Here is a 20233-nt window from a genome sequence, read left to right on the forward strand (position 1 = left end):
GTGGGAAGCTATCCCAGAATCAGCCCAGGGAGGCAGTGTAGTCTTGCTTCCGCCGCTGGCTGCAGGGCCTATGCTGCCTGTGGTTCATTCTGCTCCAGCACCCCTCCCCCACTCAGGGTCTCTCCCTTTCTTCCCTGGCTTGAAAGTGGCTGAGACCAGTGTCCTTGGGTGTCACTTAGTCCACGTCTACCTGAGGCTCTGGGAACATGGAAGACAGGGGCTCCCTAGGAAAAGACAGCCGGCCTCTGAAGGGGACAAGCTTAGTGTGGGGGGTTCCAGAAGTCAGTGCTGCTCGGGAGAAGGAAGGGGCTGGACAGGGAAGGGACTTGAAAGCATCGAGGGTGGGTGAGTGGGCTGCTGAGATCCAGGAACCTGCTGGAAGCTGAACTGAGGGGCGCTCTGGGCGTCCCGAAGCCAGAGCCCAGGAGAACACGGCATCTCCCCACGTTCCAGACACAAGGTGGTCTGGAACAGGGGTGCTCTTGGTTCCTGGCAGTCACCATGTCCCATTTGGAGGGGACACTCGGGTTAGTGGAGAGGGGAGGCCGTTAGCCATGGTCTCGGTTTAGGGGATCAGCCGGGAGCTGGTGTTTTGGGGGGTGTCCCCTCACTCCACCTCCCCTGCTGGACGTTTCCTGCGGAATGAGTGTACGCACAGCACAGTGTGCCGGGGGCCATGCGGCTGTTAAAGAGACACAGACTTTGGAGGAAGAGGCGTCTCGCGTGGGCCCAGGGAGCCTTCCAGCCCTGCACATGCAGCGTCCTCGGTTTGGTGGGAATGTTGGAGAACAAGGGTGTGAACTAGCCAAAGCAGACAGGGACACAGGGGAAGTCCTCTAAGCTCCCTGACTTGGGGTGAGGTCATTAGGGATGTTTGTGGGTTTGCGAGAACACCCAGAATGTGACCCACAACTTGGAGTGCGCAGGCGTGCTGCAGACGGCTCACAAGGTTGACGCAGACCTTCCGTGTGCGGGACGTGTGGGGTCTGGGACGCACGCTGCATCCGTCGCGCCCTGCCGTGGAAACCGGATTCGGTTTGTTTCTATGGCGTGGGTGTAAGGAAGGTGTCTCGGACATTTTAAAATTGAAGATGTTAGAGTTGTTTGAAATAATCGTGAAGTATTTTTGAGTGGTCCTTGTCCTCCCTGCTCAGCGTCCAGCCCGAGATGGGCAGTCTGTGAGCTGTCTGCTGCTGGTCCCCAGCGTGTCTGTGTCGTAGGTGGGGGTGGGGGGAACGTGGCCGCTGACCTTCTGGAAATGCCTCCCCTCAACTCATGTCATTTGTCCTCTTCTCCCTCTTGATTCTGTGACCAGGGCACTTTCCCTCACGGAATCGACATTTTGACTGCAGCAGACTACTTTGCTGTCGGCAACAGAGCTAACTGTTTCCTGGTTATAAGGTAAGTTGTTGATTTGTCACAGAATGTGATACTCCCTGGGATGCGCAGGTCAGAAAAATCGCGTTTTCTTCTTGCCCCTGGAAAGTCTGCTAGGAGTAGATGTTATTTACATGACTGGAATTTGTGCTTCCTGCTGGTTAGACTGGGTGCCTCGTGCGGGATTCTGTTTCCATCAAATTCTAGAAGATGCAAACCAGTGCCGAGGGCCCGTGGCAGGCCGGGGAGGCCTGGGGAGGGCGCGGGATCTGCCTGCTTCCTGACGGGTGCCGGCAGTGTCAGGCACGATGACGGGAGGTGAGTGCCATCTCTGGTTACCCCTCCTCCCAGCCCGCCAGCTTCCTGCAGCCGGGCGGCCGCACCCACCCGCCGAGAAGGGACAGTTGCTTCCTTTGTTCCTTCTAGTAGAACCGTGCCTCCCGGGTTGAAGGGGTCTCTGGCTTGTTGGTGTGGTGCGAGTGCGAGTTAGCAGAGGTATCGGAGAAGAAGGGATGGGGGCGGATACGTGGCATTGCCACCAGCGCTGCGGGACCCGGGTCAGACTTGCACCTGCGCGACCGGTGTGCGGGGGCACCTTGCTCTCAGCTCCACGTGCAGCCCCCGCCCGGGACAGGCCTGCCATCTCCGTGCTGTGTCGCCGGGAGCGCACGTTAGCCCTTCTCCGTCCTCGGACAGACCCTGTAGCACCTGTGCTGACCTGCGCAAGTTACTTTGCTCCATGAACAGCAGGCACAGATTTTTTAAAGAAAAACATAACATTTGGCCTCTTTCTCAGAGTCTTAGACTAAACATGCTATTTTTAGCATCATTTCCATCTTTTCTCAATATCTAGTGGCTTTCTGTGTCTTATCAGTTCTTTCCTGCCTTTTTTTTTTTTGTTGTTGTTAATATTTGAACATATATTTTAATGGGGAGAATTTTCCACTTTCCCCTGAGCTTCCTGCGTAAATTAACCAGTTTTTTGCTTTGGTGTTTTTTTCTTGTCACTGAGGTTTCTAAGCTGGTCTGAGACTTGCATGGGATCAGTCATGTGCTCTTCAGAGACACGGTGGGTGAAGGTTAACCCTGTGTAGGGCGTGGTCTTTAATGGTGCATGTGGTGCCCTCAGTGTGTGCGGGAGCTGGCCAGTGAGCACGAGTCCGGCGGTCATGGCGCTGGGATCTGTGCGCCCCTGGGGGGCTCTCCGCGCCAGCCAAGACAGGGCAGACACGCAGGGTCCTGCCGTCAGCCTGGACCATGGAGCGGGTGTGGGGGGGTGAGAGGGAACGGTGCTTTTGCTCCTGGAGTGCCTAGGGGTGGGGCAGCTGGGACCCTAGCTTGTTAAGATGCTGCCAAGCAGGTTTCCAGGATGGTGGCCCAGTGTCACGTGCGTCCGGCAGCCACCCCTCGCCGGGGCCCATCTTCCTAGTTGTAGCCGTGCTAGTGACTGTGCAGGAGCAGCTCCAGAGTCTGCGTTTTCCTGACGACCGATGGCTTTGAGCGTCATTCAGGGGCTCCTTTGATGCATCTTTTACCTGTTTATTGGGTTAGTTTTCTTCTTGCTGAGAACTCGAGAGTTCTTAGTGTATTCCGAATACGAGCCGTTCTTCAGATGAATAGTCTGCAAAGGTTTTCTTTCGTCTGTGTTTTGTCCCTTCAGTACCCTGTGTGTTCCTGAGACCGACCCTCTAGAGCAGTCCTGTTTATTTTTGTACGCCTGTTTTACGCCTTACATTCTCTGTGTGGGAAGATTCCCCCACTGGGAATGTGGGTTTGGGCCGATGGGCGGCCACCACTGTGGTCAGCGTGGGGCGTGCCCCTCACTCCAGAGAGACCCTGAGTCCCCGGCCCTGGCAGCCCTGACCTGTGTCCCGGGCCCGGGGTCCACTGTCTCTGGAACTGATGTGAACGGAGTCACGTGGTGCATTGGCTTTTGTGTCCTGGCTTCACTGTGTTCCTGAGTTCTGCTGTCCCCTGCCCTGTCCCCCATTCACTGGCTGGTGGCCGCTCAGGCCCCTTTGATGTCAGCATGTGGACTCAGGGCGTTTCTGTCAGGACACAACTAGTGGTGGTTGGCACTTCCTGTTGTGGGTGTCTTGCTTCTGGAAGTTTCTCAGCAGATTGCTGACATCTGTGGGCCTGTGCATGCTTCTTGAAACACATTTTTTTTTTTTTTAAAGATTTTATTTATTTATTTGACAGAGAGAAATCACAAGTAGTCGGAGAGGCAGGCAGAGAGAGAGAGAGGGAAGCAGGCTCCCCGCTGAGCAGAGAGCCCGATGCGGGACTCGATCCCAGGACCCTGAGATCATGACCTGAGCCGAAGGAAGCCGCTTAACCCACTGAGCCACCCAGGCGCTGAAGGGCGTGGGTCTTGAGGGGTGTCTTGTGTCCTGTTAGCCCGGCATCCTCGCCGTCTTCAGCTCCTCGGGTTGTCGGTTTGTGTCCCGCGGATGGGCGTGTTGTCTTTCTTTAGTGCACGCCGAGCGGCGGTGCCTGGTGCACTGGCTTGGCCCGGCTTAGGTGCTCACCGCGGGGGACGTTCTCCGGCGGTGGGAGATGAGGAGGCGGCGTGGGGGCTGTGTGCCCTGTGCTGACGTGCAGCGTGCGCGTGGAACCTTCTCTCCGCATCCTGTTTCTTCGGTGTGGACGGAGAGTGGCATCTCCTGGCCCTCGGTCTCTGTCTTGCCGTTTGCTGTTATGTGCAGCGTGAAGGGAGTGTCTGTGCTCGTGGTGCTTCTCACGCGTGTGGTTGCGTCTGGATGAGCTGGCCAGAGTGGAGTGCTGGGTGTGCATGTTTTCAGTTTCCTGTTCGATGCCCGTCACTGCCCGTGGAGGCCGCGCTGGAAGGGTGCTCCTGGCAGTGCTTCTAGATGCTTCTAGATCCTTCCGACAGTGGCTACAGCCCTCTTCCCTGATTCCGGCAGTCTGACAGCCGGTCGGAGGCTTTCTTCCTGTCTCCCATGAGAGGGAGGTCGAGCAGAAGTTGTGTCCATTTTCTTCTCCGTAAACTGTCTTTGAGGATTTTCCTATGAGGTGGTGCTATTTTCTTGTGGATTTGGAAGCTTTATCTTAAAGAAGTCTCTTATCTCTTGTGATAATGGTAGCTGATTTTTTTTTTTTTTTGAGTTTTTTATCTTTCGGCTTTGTTTATGGTGCGTTTTTCCGGGCAGACGTTTTCCTTGTCCGGTTATGTGCTTGAATGTACCAGTCTTTAATGGGTTTGAGTCGTAAGTAGAGAGGCCTGTCCTACAAGACTTTTTTCTTAATCATCCTACAGTATTTTCACTGGACATAACTTTTACTTTCGAGGTATGATGTACAGCCCGCCAGCTCTCCTGAGTGAGAGGCACAGCGCAGCGAGAGCAGACGGTGCGCGCGGCAGGGGACCTGCTCCTCCACTGACCCCGCAGGCGCGCGGCCTCAGCCCACTGCTGTGGTCACTGGTGCTGTCTGTGGAACAGCTCCTACGTGGAATCAGAAGGATTTGCTCTCACGTCGGGCTGCTTTGCTCGGCAGGCTGGTCTGAGCACCGAGTGTGCTATGTGGTGCGAGCAGTCTCCATCCCGGGGCCGCTGCGGTGTAGCTCTTAGCTCATCTCTTCTAGGTGTTTGGGCGCTTTTGATGTGGTGGCTCTGATGAATGAAGCTGCCGCGGGCTTTTATTTGTAAGTCTTCTTGTGGACCTTCGGCTTTATTTCTCCTGGGTAAATACCTACAAGCGGATTTCCGCACATTCACCGTTACGAGGAACCACCCAAGCGTTTCTGCGTGCGCCTGTGCGATCCCACCCCTCAGAGCAGGTGTGCGGGGAGCGCGTGCTCCTTCCCATGCTCACTGCCTCTGCACACCGTCTCTTCCAGCATGTTTGTTGCCGGCTTTCCGGAGTACACGCAGCCCATGATAGACCACCTGGTGACCAGGAAGATCAGCCACTGGGACGGGTAAGTTTCCTGTTTTCGCCCTCATCTCATTGGTGATGTATTTTATTAGATTATCTGCCAGATAAGAGTTCTTTTTTTTTCCCCAGACGAGAGATTAACTTGAGCTAAGCCTTGAGTTGGTCTCCTCATTGTAGGTGTCCGATTTTAAGAGGATTTTTGAGAAGTGATAGGCGTTCCAGCCTTCATGCCTGATGTGCTGGTTAGTGGTCTGTCCAGTTTTACTTCTGGGGCTCGTAGGTGTGCCGGGTGTGACGTGTTCCCACGTGGACGCTGTCATGTGTGGTGTGTGATGGAGGGCAGGAGCAGCCTCCCCAGGCACTCCACGGCCGTCCCTTCCTCCGGCCACGGGCGGCTGCTCGGCCGGCAGTGTTCTCCGTCGTCTCCCCGAAGCTAGCAGGCTGTGGCGGCTTTTCCTGATCACGTAGCACTCTCAGGGCCTCGAGCGTTCGCTAGCTCACCGTCCCTTCGGAGGAAGGGCTCCCTGGGCGATCCAGAACACAGGGTGTCTGTGCCGCCAGCTGCGGTCCCGCCCCTGGGAGGACGAGATTGCTCGTGGTAGGAGGGCTGGGGGGGCTGCCCGGGCGGACAGGACCTCTCACGGCAGCAGGTGCCTGCAGATGTGAGCAGCTCGGCGGGCTGTACGCCTAAGCCCCAGCTTCAGGCTGCGTATCACTTGGAGAAAGTTCTTTCTGACCTGCTGGGGAGTGTGCTTAGGGCCAGCGCCGTGTGCGACGAGGCTCTCCTTGGGTTCCGGCGCCTCCGGGAGCAGGAGCACCTCCGTGGGGCGCTTGTGTGGGCACGGCCTGCCCGCCGGGAGGCCCTTCTCTTGGCTTCCTTGCCGCGATCTTGCTGAGAGTTGGGCCGGTCTCTGACACTTGAGGCCTAACTGCAGAAATTCTCGTAATTAGGACGAAGATCCCATGCACCGAACCTGTGAGAAATTAGTTAATTTGTCCACCAGTCAGTAGGGTATTGAAGACCAGAATGGCACGTGTATTACTTCCCATGGTGTCGGACTAGACTCGAGCTGTTGAAATCTCCAGCTGAGGTCCAAAAGTTCTCAGCCGGCAGTCGGGACACGTCCCTTTCACGTGTTTTGGGTGGGCCTCTCTGGTAGCTGCATTTACATTGATAACGGTTTTCCTCCCCCGGATTGGCGCTTTATCATTATGACGCATTTTTCTCTGTCCTGTTGGATTTCTTGTCTGGACGTGTGATTTGATACAATTGTGGCCTAAGGGTCAGCATACTTTCTTTAAAGGGCCAGACAGTAAACATTTTAGGTCACTGCTGCATGTATTTTCTCGTTTCTTCTTCCTATGACCTTTTAAAATGTAAAGACCATTCTTAGCTTGGGGCCTTACCGGAAGAAGGGCAGGGGGAGCCCTCGTAGAGCTGCCCACCGGCTACCCTTTGCTCTCAGCCCATGCGAGTGCCTGGGTCCTGCGTTGGTATCCGTTTGGACGAAGTCTGCCTTTCGGGTGAGGCCTTAGTCCCTGCGCGTTTCATGTGATCGTCAGCACGGTTCACTTCCGGCCTGTCATCTTGCTCTTTGTTTTTTATTTTTTTCTCATGGCTTTTGTTTTGTTAATTTTACTTAAAAAAAAAAAAGATTCATTGTGGACATTTTTTTAAATTTATTTTTTTATTTTTTTATTTATTTTTTTAAAGATTTTATTTATGTATTTGACAGACAGAGATCACAAGCAGGCAGAGAGGCAGGCAGAGAGAGGAGGAAGCAGGCTCCCTGTGGAGCAGAGAGCCCGATGCGGGACTCGATCCCAGGACCCTGAGAACATGACCTGAGCCGAAGGCAGCGGCTTAACCCACGGAGCCACCCAGGCGCCCCGACATTTTGTTTTTAGAATAAGGTTTGAAAACCAGGAAGTTTTCAGGGTGTGTGAGCCGCAGCGTGGAGGGGAATGTTGTCTGGTCCCCCTTTCTGTCAGGTTTGGAGACCCTCAGGGTAACGTCAGCTAACGCTCTCCCGTACACTGGGTTTCATAAAGCATGGTGTGGCTCTGTCGCTCTCGGGTTCTTCAGAGGTGGCAGTGTTTCTGCGTCTGTCTTTGGTCTGGGTTCTGTCAGTGAGGAGACGGCAGCCAGACGTGCACACACAGGGACTTCCCTGTTCTCTGGTTAGCACATGGCTGGCTTACGGAGAATGGGGGAGCCCTGTGCAGAATTCTTCAGGACCTGTCGTGTCGTGTGCCTCGACTCGTGTAGGGATTCTGTTTTACCTTAAATAGTATCACCTTTAAGAGTTATTGGTCCATTCTCTTGGGTTTCTTTTTGAAAGTTTTCTGACACCCAAAATAATTCATAGATGAAGATAAACATAACTTAGAAAGTTTTTGATTGTGGGAGAAAGATGGAATGTGCCATCTGAAGCACTTTGTGTGTGCGGTTCGGAGTGTTACACACGCCCCTGTTTTGCACACGCCCCTGTTTTGCACACGCTCCTGCCGGTCATCCCCAGAACGTCCTCATGTTGAAAACCTGAAAGTCTGTCCCCGTTGAGCAGGGACTCGTCCTCCCCACCCCCATCGTCCTACCTTCCATCCCCAAGAACGCGATTCCTCCAGGGTCCCGATGTAAGTGGACTGTACAGCGTTTGTCCTTCTGTGAGCGGCTGACCGCAGCGAGCATCACCTCCTTACCGCGCGTCCGTGGTGTAGCCGTGACGGGATTCCCTTCCGTGTGAGGGTCGAGTGACACTCCGCAGTGTGCACCGACTGCCCTTTCTTTGCCCGTCATCTGTTGGCAGACCCGGGGCCGCTTCCACCTCTTGGCTGTTGCGCAGACGGCTGCTGTGGGTGTAGGTGTGCAGATCTCGCCCCAAGACTCCACTTCCAGCTCCTGCGGGTAAATGCCCAGGAGTGGAATTACTGGGTCATGCGGTAACCCTATTGTTAGCGTCCGAGGAGCCCCCAGAACCATCCTGGTTTTCCCGATGGCTCTGCCGTCTTATATTCGCACCCCCCACCCGCCCCACTCACGGTTTCAGTGTCCCCGACATGGGGATCTCAGCGGACATGAGGCGGCGGCTCGTGGCTCTGATGTGCATTTCCCTGGGGACTGTTGGCAGCGAGCACCTTCTCGGGGGTCAGCTGGCTATTTGTGTATCGTCTTGGGAGAAACGTTTCAAGTCCTTTGCCCGTTTTTTAATGCAGTGCTTGTTTTCGTTGCTGAGTCCTGGGGGTCACGTGTCCAGCACTGCTCAGTTTCCAGATACGTGGTTTGCAGGCGTTTTCTCCCACGCTGCAGGCTGCCTTACGCTCCTGATGATGTCCTTTGATAAACTGAAGTTACAAATTGATCTATTATGTTTGCCCATTTTTACTTTTGAAGAAGTGGTTTTTTTTTTTTTTTAAGAGATTTTATTTATTTATTTGACAGAGAGAAAGAGAGATCACGAGTAGGCAGAGAACCAGGCAGTGGGGGAGGGGAAAGCAGGCTCCCCGCTGAGCAGAGAGCCCGATGCAGGGCTCGATCCCAGGACCCTGAGATCATGACCTGAGCCGAAGGCAGAGGCTTGACCCACTGAGCCACCCAGGTGGCCCCCCATTTTTACTTTTGTTGCTTGTGCTTTTAGTGTCAAATCCCAGAAGCCATCATTAGATCTAATGTCAGAAGCTCTTTCACTCTTTTCTTTGGAGTTTGGTAGTTTTAGGTCTTCCTTCTGTTTAGGCTGTAAATACGGTGGTTTTAAGTAGGGAAAGGTGGTTGTGCTTGACGTGGCACTAACTGGGCAGGACACACGTAACTGTACCCGTTGGAGTGGCCGCCCTCGTGGCCTCCCTGGGGCTTTCTCTTGCTGAAACAGTTGGTTCTCTGCTCTGAGACCCGTTAGTCACTCATTCTTCAGAAACAGCTTCCTGAACGTTGACCAAATATTTCTGGGGGCTGCGGGGCTGGTGTTCGTTACCGAGTGGTTGGTGTTGGGCCTGGTGGTCGTGGGTGTGGGGTGTTGAGTTTCTTGGTGCCCAGGACATCCCTGCCTCCAAGAACTCATGGTTCGCTGTCAGAAGTGGACACCCTAAGCTGGACCTGGGGGCCCAGGAGAGGTGGGACGTGGTCCTGCCTGGGTCCGGGGGGCTTCCTGTTTTCACGTTTCTGTGTTCTCTCCGTGTTGATGGATATCAGATGTTTAATCGTCAAAACACGGGGGCGCCTGTGTGGCTCAGTGGGTTAAAGCCTCTGCCTTCGGCTCGGGTCATGATCCCAGGGTCCTGGGCTCGAGCCCCGCATCGGGCTCTCTGCTCCATGAGGAGCCTGCTTCCTCCTCTCTCTCTGCCTGCCTCTCTGCCCACTTGTGATCTCTGTCAAATAAATAAATAAAATCTTTAAAAAAAAATTGTTTAAAAAAAATCTTCAAAACACGAAAGTTCTCTTTTGCATGTTTGTTCCCATCTCAGTGTTTTGTCCTGTTTCCGTGTTGTCCTGTTGTCACCCAAAGCCTTGTCGTTCCAGAGATGACTGCTTTCCTCCTCCGTGTCCTCCTGGTGTCTAGAGCCCGAGGGGTAGCATGGGTCAGGGTTTGGTCAGAGGCCATCTGGCCCCAGCGGGCTCAGGAGGCCCTCGAGGTCCCACTCACCAGCCCTGGGGGCTTTTTCTGTCGTTGGACGGGCTGAGCACGTCTGCTGTGTTTTGGTTGGAAGTGATGTGTGCCTCCCGTCTGTTAGCTTGAGCCACGCGACAAGGCTCCTGTGCAGTGCTCCTGGTCCTCCCAGTGTGGGTTTCCTGTGGCTGTGCCCAGTACTGCTGTATCCTGGACCCTTGGGGTGTGGGAGGTTGGAGAGCCCGGAGACGGCGGCAGCGCGCTGTGCAGGCCAGGCTCAGGCCCTCGGTTTGGTGAGTTTGCTTCTCCTTGTTTGTTACGATCACAGGTCTTATTTGTTCATTCATTGGTGTTTGTTTTTGTTGGTGGTTTTGAGCTAGTGGGTGGTTGACACTCCTGTGTTCTGTCTGTGCTCTCTTCACGGGTGCGATAAAGCGCGAGTCATCAGAGCGAAGTGTTGGGTCCATGGTCAGAGGAGTGAGACTGATACAACGCGAAGGTCGAGCAAAGCTTTATTTCGTGCCAAGCGTCGAGAATCAAACTGACCGTCCAGGGCCGTCTCTTGCAAAGAGGCGACCCCTCCCAGCCTCACAGACCATAGAGCAGAGGCCATGTGGTCGAGCCTGGCCACACACAGGTGGCCGATTGAATTACAATTCACCTTATAGTAGTTATTTGAACTCTCCTATCACTCTGGTCAGAATTGGCGCCCAAAAAGCAGGGCCCACATTCTTGGGTGGTTAGGGAGGTGCTTTCCTGATGGGATGTCTCCACCTGGCTTGACTCAGCCTTGTATTCTGGGCTCTGTCACCTCCCCCTGACCTGACACGTCCTGCTATCTGGGCTCTGTTTTCAGGGGCTGGTCAGTCATATTTTACTGGTTTCCCAGACTTGTTTCTACGGAAGTTCCTCGGCGGCGGGGTGGGGGGGGGGCAGGGTCCATCCAAGTTTGCTGCATAAACAGCAGAATGGCTCACTCTGGCGAAGCAGGCCCTTACAGCAGGAACTGACCATCGTCTCCGTCTCTCCCTCCAGGGTCATCAGAGAGCTGTCTGCGAAGGCTCTGCACAACCTGGCCCAGCGAGCTCCTGAGTACAGCGCCACTCACGGTAGGCGCGCCGGCTGTGCGCATGGCGGGGGTGGGGACGTACTCCTGTGCTGGGGTCCGGTCCGGACGGCGAGAGTGACGTGTTTCTGTCTCGCTGAGAAGTATGTGAATGAAGGACTGGTCTGTGCTTGGTCGGGGACAGAACAGAACCAGATCTCATGAGTGTGGCGGCCTGTGGGCCCTGGGAGCTGATGGCTTCCGCTACGCGTCTCGTGCATTTCAGAAGCAGCTTTTGTTGATGGTGGTGGTGAAGTGATTCCAGTGTATACACTGGACAGGGAGCTGCTTCCTGGCAGCCCCGGCTGTGGGACTAGCCCGCCGGGCTGTTTGCCGGCTCTGCAGGAGAGGAGATCTGCCAGGTCCAGAGTGATCACACCTGTTATCATTAAGGAACGAGCCCACAATCCAGAATAAATAAGCATCTCATTTCAACGTAGGAAACCGTGTTCAGATTGCTTTAAATCATGCTTATTCTCACTGTTACTAGGGTCACTGGTGGTCACGCTGTGTTCATTAGGGGTTACTGATTTCACTTCTGGGTGCCCCTCACACGTCTGGGCCATTATTTTCTAAAGGCCTTCAGCTTCATGGTCTGATCCTGAAATGGGGTGGCAGGGTTCTCTCACTTAACTGTGGTGGGTCATCTTCATGGCCTGAATGAAGGGGCGCTCGTCCTTTCTTCCCGGTTGGAGAGCGTTAACAGGGCGAGGGGCGGCCCCAGTTCTTGAGCACTGGCCATGGCCGGCCATGCCATGAGTGCCGCTGGGGTGCCGCTGGCTTGGACGCTGGCTGCTTCTGCAGCCCCCGCAGCAGTGCCTCTGGGTGTTCGTGGAGGTGGAGGCTCAGAGGGACACGGTCTTCCAGGTCGGTGGGGCACAGGTGGTGTGGACGTGGCTTCTTGCGGGTACCCTACCAGCCCGTAAGGGTTTTGTGGGCGGGGGCAGCGGGGAGGGGCATCAGGCTCCCAGGCTGCACATGCCGCACTGCCGTAGGGGCCTGCCGTTCTGCCTCCGTCCTGCTCGGTACCTAAGGCAGAGCAGCTGCTGGCCATTTAGCTACAGCAGAGACTGGTTCTCTCTCTCCACGCTGTCGCTGCCCTGTGTCTTGGGACCTGGGAATTGGGAAGCTCCCCCTGGCGCCCCCTCCCCTGGCCCATTCTGCTCTCTTCTCTGGGTGCTAGGGAGGGTTTGGCGTGTTGACTCGGGTTCAGTCCTGGCTGTTGCGCTCGTGACCCTTACAGAGGTCACTTTCCCTGGGTGTGTCTCCCCTCCGGATCCTGAGTCTGTGAGTCTGACACGTTACCCTCTGTGCACTTGTTGACGTGTAGTCTGGCCCTTGTCCTTTGCAGTGCTTCCACGTCTGCTGTCCATGACGCAGAGTCTGGACTTGCACACGCGGCATGGAGCCGTGCTGGCCTGTGCGGAGGTTGCCCATGGCCTGTACCGACTCGCGGTTCAAGAGGGCAGGTAAGAGAAACGCCGCGGTCCCATGGAACCACCGTGGTCGTGAGCTGGGAACCCCATCCACCTTCATGTCTGTTTACCTGTGACGGTACTGCCGGGTCATCAGATTCCTATGTTTTAGCTGATGGAGCTTTTAGTGTCTCTCTCTTCCCACGAGCCGTGCCCACTGAGGGACTGCCACCTCTCCAGTGGAGGCCACTGATGGCCTTATGTGTCAAGTCACTATTTCCTTACATCTCCTTGTCTTTCTGGGTATCGAGTTAGGTTATAAAAGCAAGATACGTTTTCAGAGAGGGTAGTGAGTGGGCTGTATAATCAGTATTCTTTGCTCATTGGGACTTTCCATAATTTAGAATACCAGAACATAGAAGTAGTAACATTTCCACTGAGAACTTTTCTGGCTGGTGGAGTTCTTTCTTTCTTTTTTAGAAGATTTTATTTATTTATTGGACAGACAGAGATCACAAGTAGGCAGAGAGGCAAGCAGAGAGAGAGGGGAAGCAGGCTCCCCGCCGAGCAGAGAGCCTGATGTGGGGCTCCATCCCAGGACCCTGAGATCATGACCTGATTGAAGGCAGAGGCGTTACTGACTGAGCCACCCAGGCGCCCCTGGCTGGCAGAGTTCTAACATACAATGGGGGAGCACGTGCTGTTGGGCCATCGGAGTGGCCCCAGACATGCTGTGTTTTGTAAGTTTGTAGGGCTACCATCTGGGTTTCTACTTCTCTCTCAAGCCAGCTTTTCCACAAAAGCAAGAGCTCACAACACACCATGTGTCCCCCACCTGTGCTCTGGATTATAGTTTGAGGAGCGCTGTGTTTTAGTTCCATCACATCACTCTGGATGATTCCCTGGGGGCCAAGTGAGGCAGGGTGCTGGCGACAAGCCCCGGAGCTTTGGTCGGGTTCACCCCTTTGTGCCCCACAGCCTAGGCACATCCACAGGGGGTGAAATGGCACCTGTGGGCCAGGCCGAGGACTTGGTGTGGATGGCAGTGCTCTCTGTGGTCAGGCGGAGCCCAGGCGAGAGGCAGAGCCCTGCCCAGCGCAGCGGCAAAAAAACACACCAGGGCCTCACAGCCTGGGGAAGCTGCCACAAGGGCAGGTCAGAGACACCAGCGCCCGGGCTTTTTCCGGGGACTGGGATGTGGGCGGCCTCTGTCTGGTGTGGACCCACACCCCAGACTCCCAGAAGGAAGCAGGTTTCAGCATAAGCCACCTGGTTTGTGCCAACCGTCTAGGCACAGAGAATCCCCTTCCACAGGGAAGGACGGGAGCCTCCTGAGATCCAGGTTCCTGGGCGCAAGCTGAGGGCCACCTGTGCCTTCCAGGGTGGCAGTGAGGTCGCTGTGTGAGCTTTTTTCTGGTCACGAGGGCCTCAGCTCAGCATCGGACAGTCATGTGGGCTGCTGTGTGGCCCTGCGGGTCTCGGCTCTACAGCAGGGTCTCCTTTTGTCCCCATCCCAGGGCTGTGTCCGTCATCGGCAAGCTGCTGCATGGGTCACGGCTTTACGGGAAGGCCCATACACCGGCCTCTCTGAGGAGACGCTGCTCTGGGGGTTACGCTCTGCAGGTGTTCGGGGGAGCTGGCTGGGCACCTGGACCAAATGCAGACCTTTGGGAGCCCGAAGCTCCTCTGGTGCTTGTTGTTCTCAGGGTCTCAGCTGTTGTATTTGAACCCCTGCAGGCCCGTCGCCAGCTACCTGGATGCAGCTGCCGTGCAGGGCCTGAAGCAGATTCACCAGCAGGTTTGTGCGCAGCCTGCCGGAGTGCCCCTTTCTGCAGGTCCCCTGGTGCCTGGGACTGTCCCCTGCCCTTACAAGCCCTCTCCCCTCTGTAGCCCTGATGGGAGCCCCAGGGAGTCACGGGGACAGGTCCCACTCAGAGCAGTCCTGGGGCCCGTTGCTCAGAAGCAGGCTTCTTCTTCGGCCTCACTGGCAGCTCGTCTGGGATCGGGGGGCTTTCTGGAGCAGGCGCTGCTCGGGGCAGTGCAGCTGACAAGGCCGCCCCTCTCTCGTGCTCATCTTTCTGAGCTGCCTGGCCACACTGGTCCCCTGGGAGCCCAGCGACTCCGGCATGTCCCACGCCTCTGTCATGGGCATGGCCAGTTATCGTGGAGGTGGCCCGTAGAATAGTGTGATGGCTTTAACTCCCACCTGTGCCTCCACAGTGGGACTGCAGTCTGGACGTGCGCCCAGCATCTGTGCTGGCACATCTCAGGGTTGCGGGGGGACGTGGGTCCATTCGTGTGGGTTTTTGAGATTTTCCAAAGCTCTGCGATTCAGAAGAGGTGAAGTGTGAACTACAGGCCCGATGTTACCAGGTGACCTCAGAGTCACTCAGGACGACTTAGATGGGCTGAATGTCTGTTGTTCCAAATAGAGTTCTGTGTTCTTGAAGATTTGTCTCTGTGCGTATAATGCACATTTTGATACTCGATTGTCATTCTGCGTGTGCTACTGACTTCATGATTTTGGCAAACCCACGCAGTAGGGCTCCCGAGGGTGGAGTGTGAGGGTGCGGCCGCCGGGTGGGGCGTCCCCCGGGCTGGGGGTCCTCTGTGGAGGGCAGGAGGCAGCCGAGCCTGTCCCCTTGAGTTTCTGGGGGACACGAAGGTGTGGACCAGGCTCCATCCCATCTTGGGGAGACGGGTGCTGGTGGTCCCGGCTGCCCCAGAGGCTGTCTGGGGATCCTGGAATCAGGATACAGTTCGCTCCTGGCTCCCCTCTCTGTGCCTTGGTTTCCCCTTCCAAGTGGGGACACTGGGAATCCGTCACAAGGAGCTTGCTGGGAGTGGAGTGGGCCCCGCCGTCAGCTCTCTGAGGAACCCAGCCTGAGAAGCACTTGGTCCTGCTGTGTCCTCCTCACCCCTGCCCTCGCTCAGTGACTGTCTATACCTACTGTCTCATTTAAAAAAAAAAATCAGTGAACTTAAATAACTCTTACTTTTCGTTTTAGCTCTACGATCGTCAGTTATATAGGTAAGCTTCACAAATCCCACGTTCTTGTGTTTTGTGTCATGAAGGAAAGTTCTCTGTCAGTGAAGGTGGGGCTGGCCTGTTAGGGCTCCTGTCCCGTCACCCCACGGGTAAATTTACCTGGCCTGTGCTACTTTATCTGAAGGGGCTTCACACTCAGAAGATGTGAAGGTTGAACTAGCCCCGTTGGTATTTTTAAGTTCTGTTGTGGTTTCCGTGTCCTGTGGTAGACGTGGACGTGTGTGGTCTGATGGGCGCCGGTCGTGGCAGATGCCTGTGTGGCTGCAGCGCCCCGCCAAGCAGATCGTGTCACCCTGACGCTTTCCTCCTGCCCCCGCGGTGTCCCCAGCCCTGCGGCCCCATCTGAGCTCTTTGTCTGTGGTGCTGCCTCTTGTGGGTCTCGTGCAGCTGGAGTCGCACTGGGACGTCCTTGAGGTCAGGCCGCTCGCACGTAGTGTGAGGTTGCAGGGTTTGCCTGTTGTGTGGTGCGCACCGTGGTGTTGCCTCCGTGTCGCCGTGCTTGGCGCATTCATCTGCCTACCAGGTCCGGGGGGTTGGGTTATCCAGCTTCTGGCGACCCGGGATATGGGTGCTGTGAACGTTGGTGGCCAAGTCTTGGTGTGGACGTGTGTTTCCGCTTTTGTAGGGTTAATCCCAGGGGGGCGGCATTTTTAAGACCCCAACAGACTTGTCCGGAGGGCTGTGCTGTCTGCGTCCAACAGCCGTGTCAGGGAGTGTTCCCTGTCCTCACCACGTGTGGTGGGCTGGGAGCTGCCCCCGTGGGTGGGTGTGCAGGGGCCGCCCAGCACCGCCCCGAGTCGCGGCCCCTGCCAGCGGCTGACTGGTGTCTTCTCCTGTGTGACTGGGCGTCTCATCTTCTGTCTTCTTCTGTGAGGTGATGGTTCGCATCTTTTGCTTATTAAAAAAGTCATGGTCTGTCTGCTCACCGAGCTGTCAGCACTCCACGTACTCTAGATGTGAGATGGGACCACCCAGAATTGTCTCCGAGGCTGGGACTCGCCTTTCCTTTCTCGTAGTGCCTTTTTTTTTTTTTTTTTTTAAGATTTCGTTTATTTATTTGACAGACCGATACTACAAGTTGGCAGAGAGGCAGACAGGGAGGGAGGAAGCAGGCTCCCCGCCGAGCAGAGAGCCCAATGTGGGGCTCGATCCCAGGCCCCTGAGACCATGACCCAAGCCGAAGGCAGAGGCTTTAACCCACTGAGCCACCCAGGCACCCCTCGTAGTGGCTTTTTAATATAACTATACAGGGTAGTGAACATGGCCTGTTCTCTGTTGTTCTTGATGTGTCCATGTGTCCATCTGTTCATCTCTCCCTGAACGTGCACAGCCTGCTTTGACCCTGGCCAGGGTCTCAGACCTACTCGGGTCACCTGAGTAGATCTGAAAGAAGTCTCGGCATGAGAAGCCCTGGGAGGGGGGCCGAGAGGCAGTGGTTCTGGTCTGAGCCCCTGGCCAGGGGCTAGCTGGCATTGTCCTCTGCTGATTTGGCAGCTGTTCTAAGTTAAAGTTGGTCTTCTGGAACCCTGTCTTGCTCCAGAATTCCCTTTTCTGGACAGCTCTGTCTGTGGCTCAGTTGCCCAGATACACAGCCTCTCTTCCCAGTGACAGATTCCTCCCCACCACAGATAGCCTGTGCTTGAGCCAGTATGTAAGTTTGAGTGGGGCTCGTCTGCATCCTGTGAGCACCCGTGGGACGTGGCTGGGCCCGTGTCGGGATCTCCTGCGGGTCTGCGGGCCCTGTGCTTGGTGCACAGATGAGTCTGAGGTCTTGGGAAGCCTCCGTAGTGTGGTTCCAGTTACCTGTCCTTCCTCTCTGGTTGGGGTGGGGTGTTCGAGTTGCCCTGCAGACCATGCCCACCTCCTTACTGGCTCACGGGTCCTGCTTTCTTCCCCACATGGGTTAATGGACGTTTCACCAGAAGTAGCTGGTGGAGACTTGTGTGCACCTTGACAGACCGCAGCTGCACAGTGTGGCTTGAGCCCAGGGAAGGAGGGTGGCGTGGCTGCGCCTCCTGGCATGGACACGGCTGCTCCGGCTTCATACCTTCCCTTGGTGGCTGGCCGGGAGCGGTCCGCCCCTGGGGAGCTGCCGCTGGGCTCTCTGCTCTTCCAGACGCCGTCCAGGCCGGCTTCCCACCTGTTCTGACAAAGAAGAGGAGCAAGTCACTCTCGAGTAGGGAACATGCTCATTTCTTCCCGGTGAAATGCTTGCTCCCCTGGACTGATAAACCGTGGTCCAGCAGACAGGGAGCCTGAGGCAGGCACCGCTGGACAAGGGGATGCCCTAGTGCGCCAGCTTTGTCTGATCGCCGATGGCTTGTGGTGGTGCTCCCGAGCAGGTTACCAATTCTAAAAACATCTGTGCTGGGTTTCTTTTTTTTAATATTTTATTTATTGGGCGCCTGGGTGGCTCACTCATTAAGCGACTGCCTTCGGCTCAGGTCACGATCCCAGGGCCCCAGGATCGAGCCCCGCATCGGGCTCCCTGCTCAGCGGGGAGCCTGCTTCCCCCTCCCACTCCCCCTGCTCGTGTTTCCGTTCTTGCTGTATCTCTGTCAGGTAAGTAAATAAGATCGTAAAAAAAAGTAAAGATTTTATTTATTTATTTGACAGAGAGAGACATAGCAAGAGAGGGAACAGAAGCAGGCGGGAGAGAGGGGGAGGCAGGCTCCCTACTGAGCAAGGAGCCCGGTGTGGGGCTCGATCCCAGGACCTTAGGATCATGACCTGAGCCGAAGGCAGCCGCTTAACGACTGAGCCACCCAGGCGCCCCCATCTGTTCTGTTTCTAAATCTGGTTTAAATTTCTCCTGGACTCAGCGGGCAGGTGACCCGGGCTTGGTTCCCCATGCCGAGCCTGGGAGTGCCCGCGCCTTGCCCACACTCTCCCCGCAGCAGACTGTTTTCCACGTCAGGAGCCTTCCTTTCCTGGATCTCACCCAGTTTCTGAATTGCTTAAGGCAGAAGGCAGAGAGTCCTGTCTCTTCTCTAATGGGCATTAGGGATTGTTTCCTCGGCTGATGGTGGTGACTTGTCCCTTGGTGTCCCAAGAGTGAGACTGAGCAGTATTTGGAAGCCGTGCCATGTGACTGTGCAGTGCGGTAAATGACACTAAGGATGATCGTGGCCAGTGAGCCTGGGAGTCAGAATGACCTCATCTGGAGGATGGTCGCAGCACATTTTCTGTTGACTCACATAAAGGCCGTGTTTGCTGGCAGTGAGACGTGTGGGTGGGCAGCAGTTTCTCCCTCTGTCACTCAGTGAGGGGATTTGATGTTGTGTCCAGGAAACAGGTTCTAACTCTGAATGTTTTCATTAATTTTCAGGGGTCTAGGAGGAGAACTCATGAGACACGCAGGTAGGTCTGAGCCGTGGGCTTGCACGTTACAAAGTCCTGGGGGCGTTCGCCTCGCCCTCTCCGGGGCTGCCTGGTCTTTGTGGTCCTTTGGGTCGGAGTTTCCCTGGCAGCACGGGTGGTCGCACACTGTAGCTCCCGCAACCGCCCGCCTACCGCGACCTCCACGCCGGCCTGTTCACTGCAGGATCGTTGGGCTCCCTTGTGTTTCGATGTATTTTGGTAGCCACTGGGTCAGTGGCTGGGCTGGGGTCGGTGAACGGCGGGGTGATCTGTCTTTCCATCTCCTGCGTAGCGTGTGTACAGCGGAAGGTCGTTTTTCAGATTATATTTGGGTGTTCACAGGGAGTTCAGACGGTGCCGGTGTGTGAGCTTTCCCGGCGCCGTCCCAGCTAAGCCCACGGGAGAGCCCAGCGCACCTCCACTTGTCAGGGCCTGGCTATGCGCAGGCGGGCGGGCCTGGATGCAGGGGAGCCCCTCACCAGGGAGCGGAGAGGTCAGGGAGGGCCTGAAGGCTCTGAGGCCAGGCCCCTGGTGGGCACGTGCCCGGGGCTGGGCTGGTGGGAGAGGGGCGGCCCCGCCGGTCCTGTGACCCTCCCAGGCTCCCTGAGTGCGCCGTGCACTGACCTCCGGCCCGGACCCTCCAGCATGTGTGCTTGCTCGTTCCTTTTCTTCCTGGAGTTCTTGTCCCCTGTCTTCTGGAACAACCCACTGCACTGGTTCTCACTGTCCCTTGTGTGCCCTCCCTCCCTTGTGGCTGGCCCCCCACTGTCCCTTTCCCCTCCGCACCCCTGAGGGGCTTCTATGCCTCGCGGAGGAAGGAGGTTGCAGTGTGCTGTGCTCTCATTTGCCCCAGATCCTTTCTTTACAAAGAGCTGCAGGCTTCCGACTTCCACTTCAGTCCTCGTTCGGGGTTCATGGTTCTAAGGAGCAGTGATCACAGGCAGATCTCGCGTGGCCACAGAGAAGGTCTCGCTGAGCTCCCTGTGCTCCAACCTCAGAGCCGGGCTGCAGGCCTCTGACCTGCCGATCTCTGCGTGGCTCTGTGCTGCTCCAACCTCCATGCGCGGCCCCAGCTGGCAGTGGGGACTTGTGCGGGACGGGCTTGTGTCCCTCTGCCCCAGGAGCAGCAGTGTGGTGAGCGCAGTGTCCCCAGAGAAGGGGACAGCCCTGGCCAGTGGGAGGACGCCGGGGATCCCAAGCAGCCACCAGGCTGACCTGTGCTGGGCTCCTTGAGGACAAGGTGGTCCCTTGGGTCAGGACGAGGTGGTCCCTTGGTCAGTGAGCAGGAGGTGTGTGGTAGGGCCTGGGTAGGACAGGCAAAGTAGGCCCTGAGGAGCCGGGGGCACAGTGAGGGCATGTGGGCAGGACCTTGGGGCCATAGCTGGTCACAGCAGAGGTCTTGAAGTGTTCTGGTGTGGTGGCG

At 56.2% G+C, this 20233-nt stretch overlaps 2 protein-coding genes across 3 annotated transcripts in view; one reads left to right on the top strand and one right to left on the bottom strand.

Annotated features, from left to right (window-relative positions):
* TBCD (tubulin folding cofactor D) overlaps positions 1-20233 on the top strand; it is a 156375-nt gene that overhangs the window by 106300 nt on the left and 29842 nt on the right. For both annotated transcript variants that reach the window (XM_032319683.1, XM_032319684.1), the window contains exons 17-23: positions 1316-1401; positions 5240-5320; positions 10917-10990; positions 12338-12455; positions 14139-14199; positions 15410-15432; positions 18779-18810. In XM_032319683.1, coding sequence (XP_032175574.1) covers positions 1316-1401; positions 5240-5320; positions 10917-10990; positions 12338-12455; positions 14139-14199; positions 15410-15432; positions 18779-18810 — 475 coding nt within the window. The remainder of the gene's footprint in view (positions 1-1315; positions 1402-5239; positions 5321-10916; positions 10991-12337; positions 12456-14138; positions 14200-15409; positions 15433-18778; positions 18811-20233) is intronic.
* B3GNTL1 (UDP-GlcNAc:betaGal beta-1,3-N-acetylglucosaminyltransferase like 1) overlaps positions 16604-20233 on the bottom strand; it is a 110912-nt gene continuing 107282 nt past the window's right edge. Inside the window, exon 13 of the mRNA XM_032319689.1 lies at positions 16604-17590. The gene's annotated coding sequence lies outside the window, so the exon portion shown is untranslated. The remainder of the gene's footprint in view (positions 17591-20233) is intronic.

The sequence above is a fragment of the Mustela erminea genome, chromosome 18 (assembly GCF_009829155.1).
Source record: "Mustela erminea isolate mMusErm1 chromosome 18, mMusErm1.Pri, whole genome shotgun sequence".
Classification (NCBI taxonomy): Eukaryota; Metazoa; Chordata; class Mammalia; order Carnivora; family Mustelidae; genus Mustela; species Mustela erminea.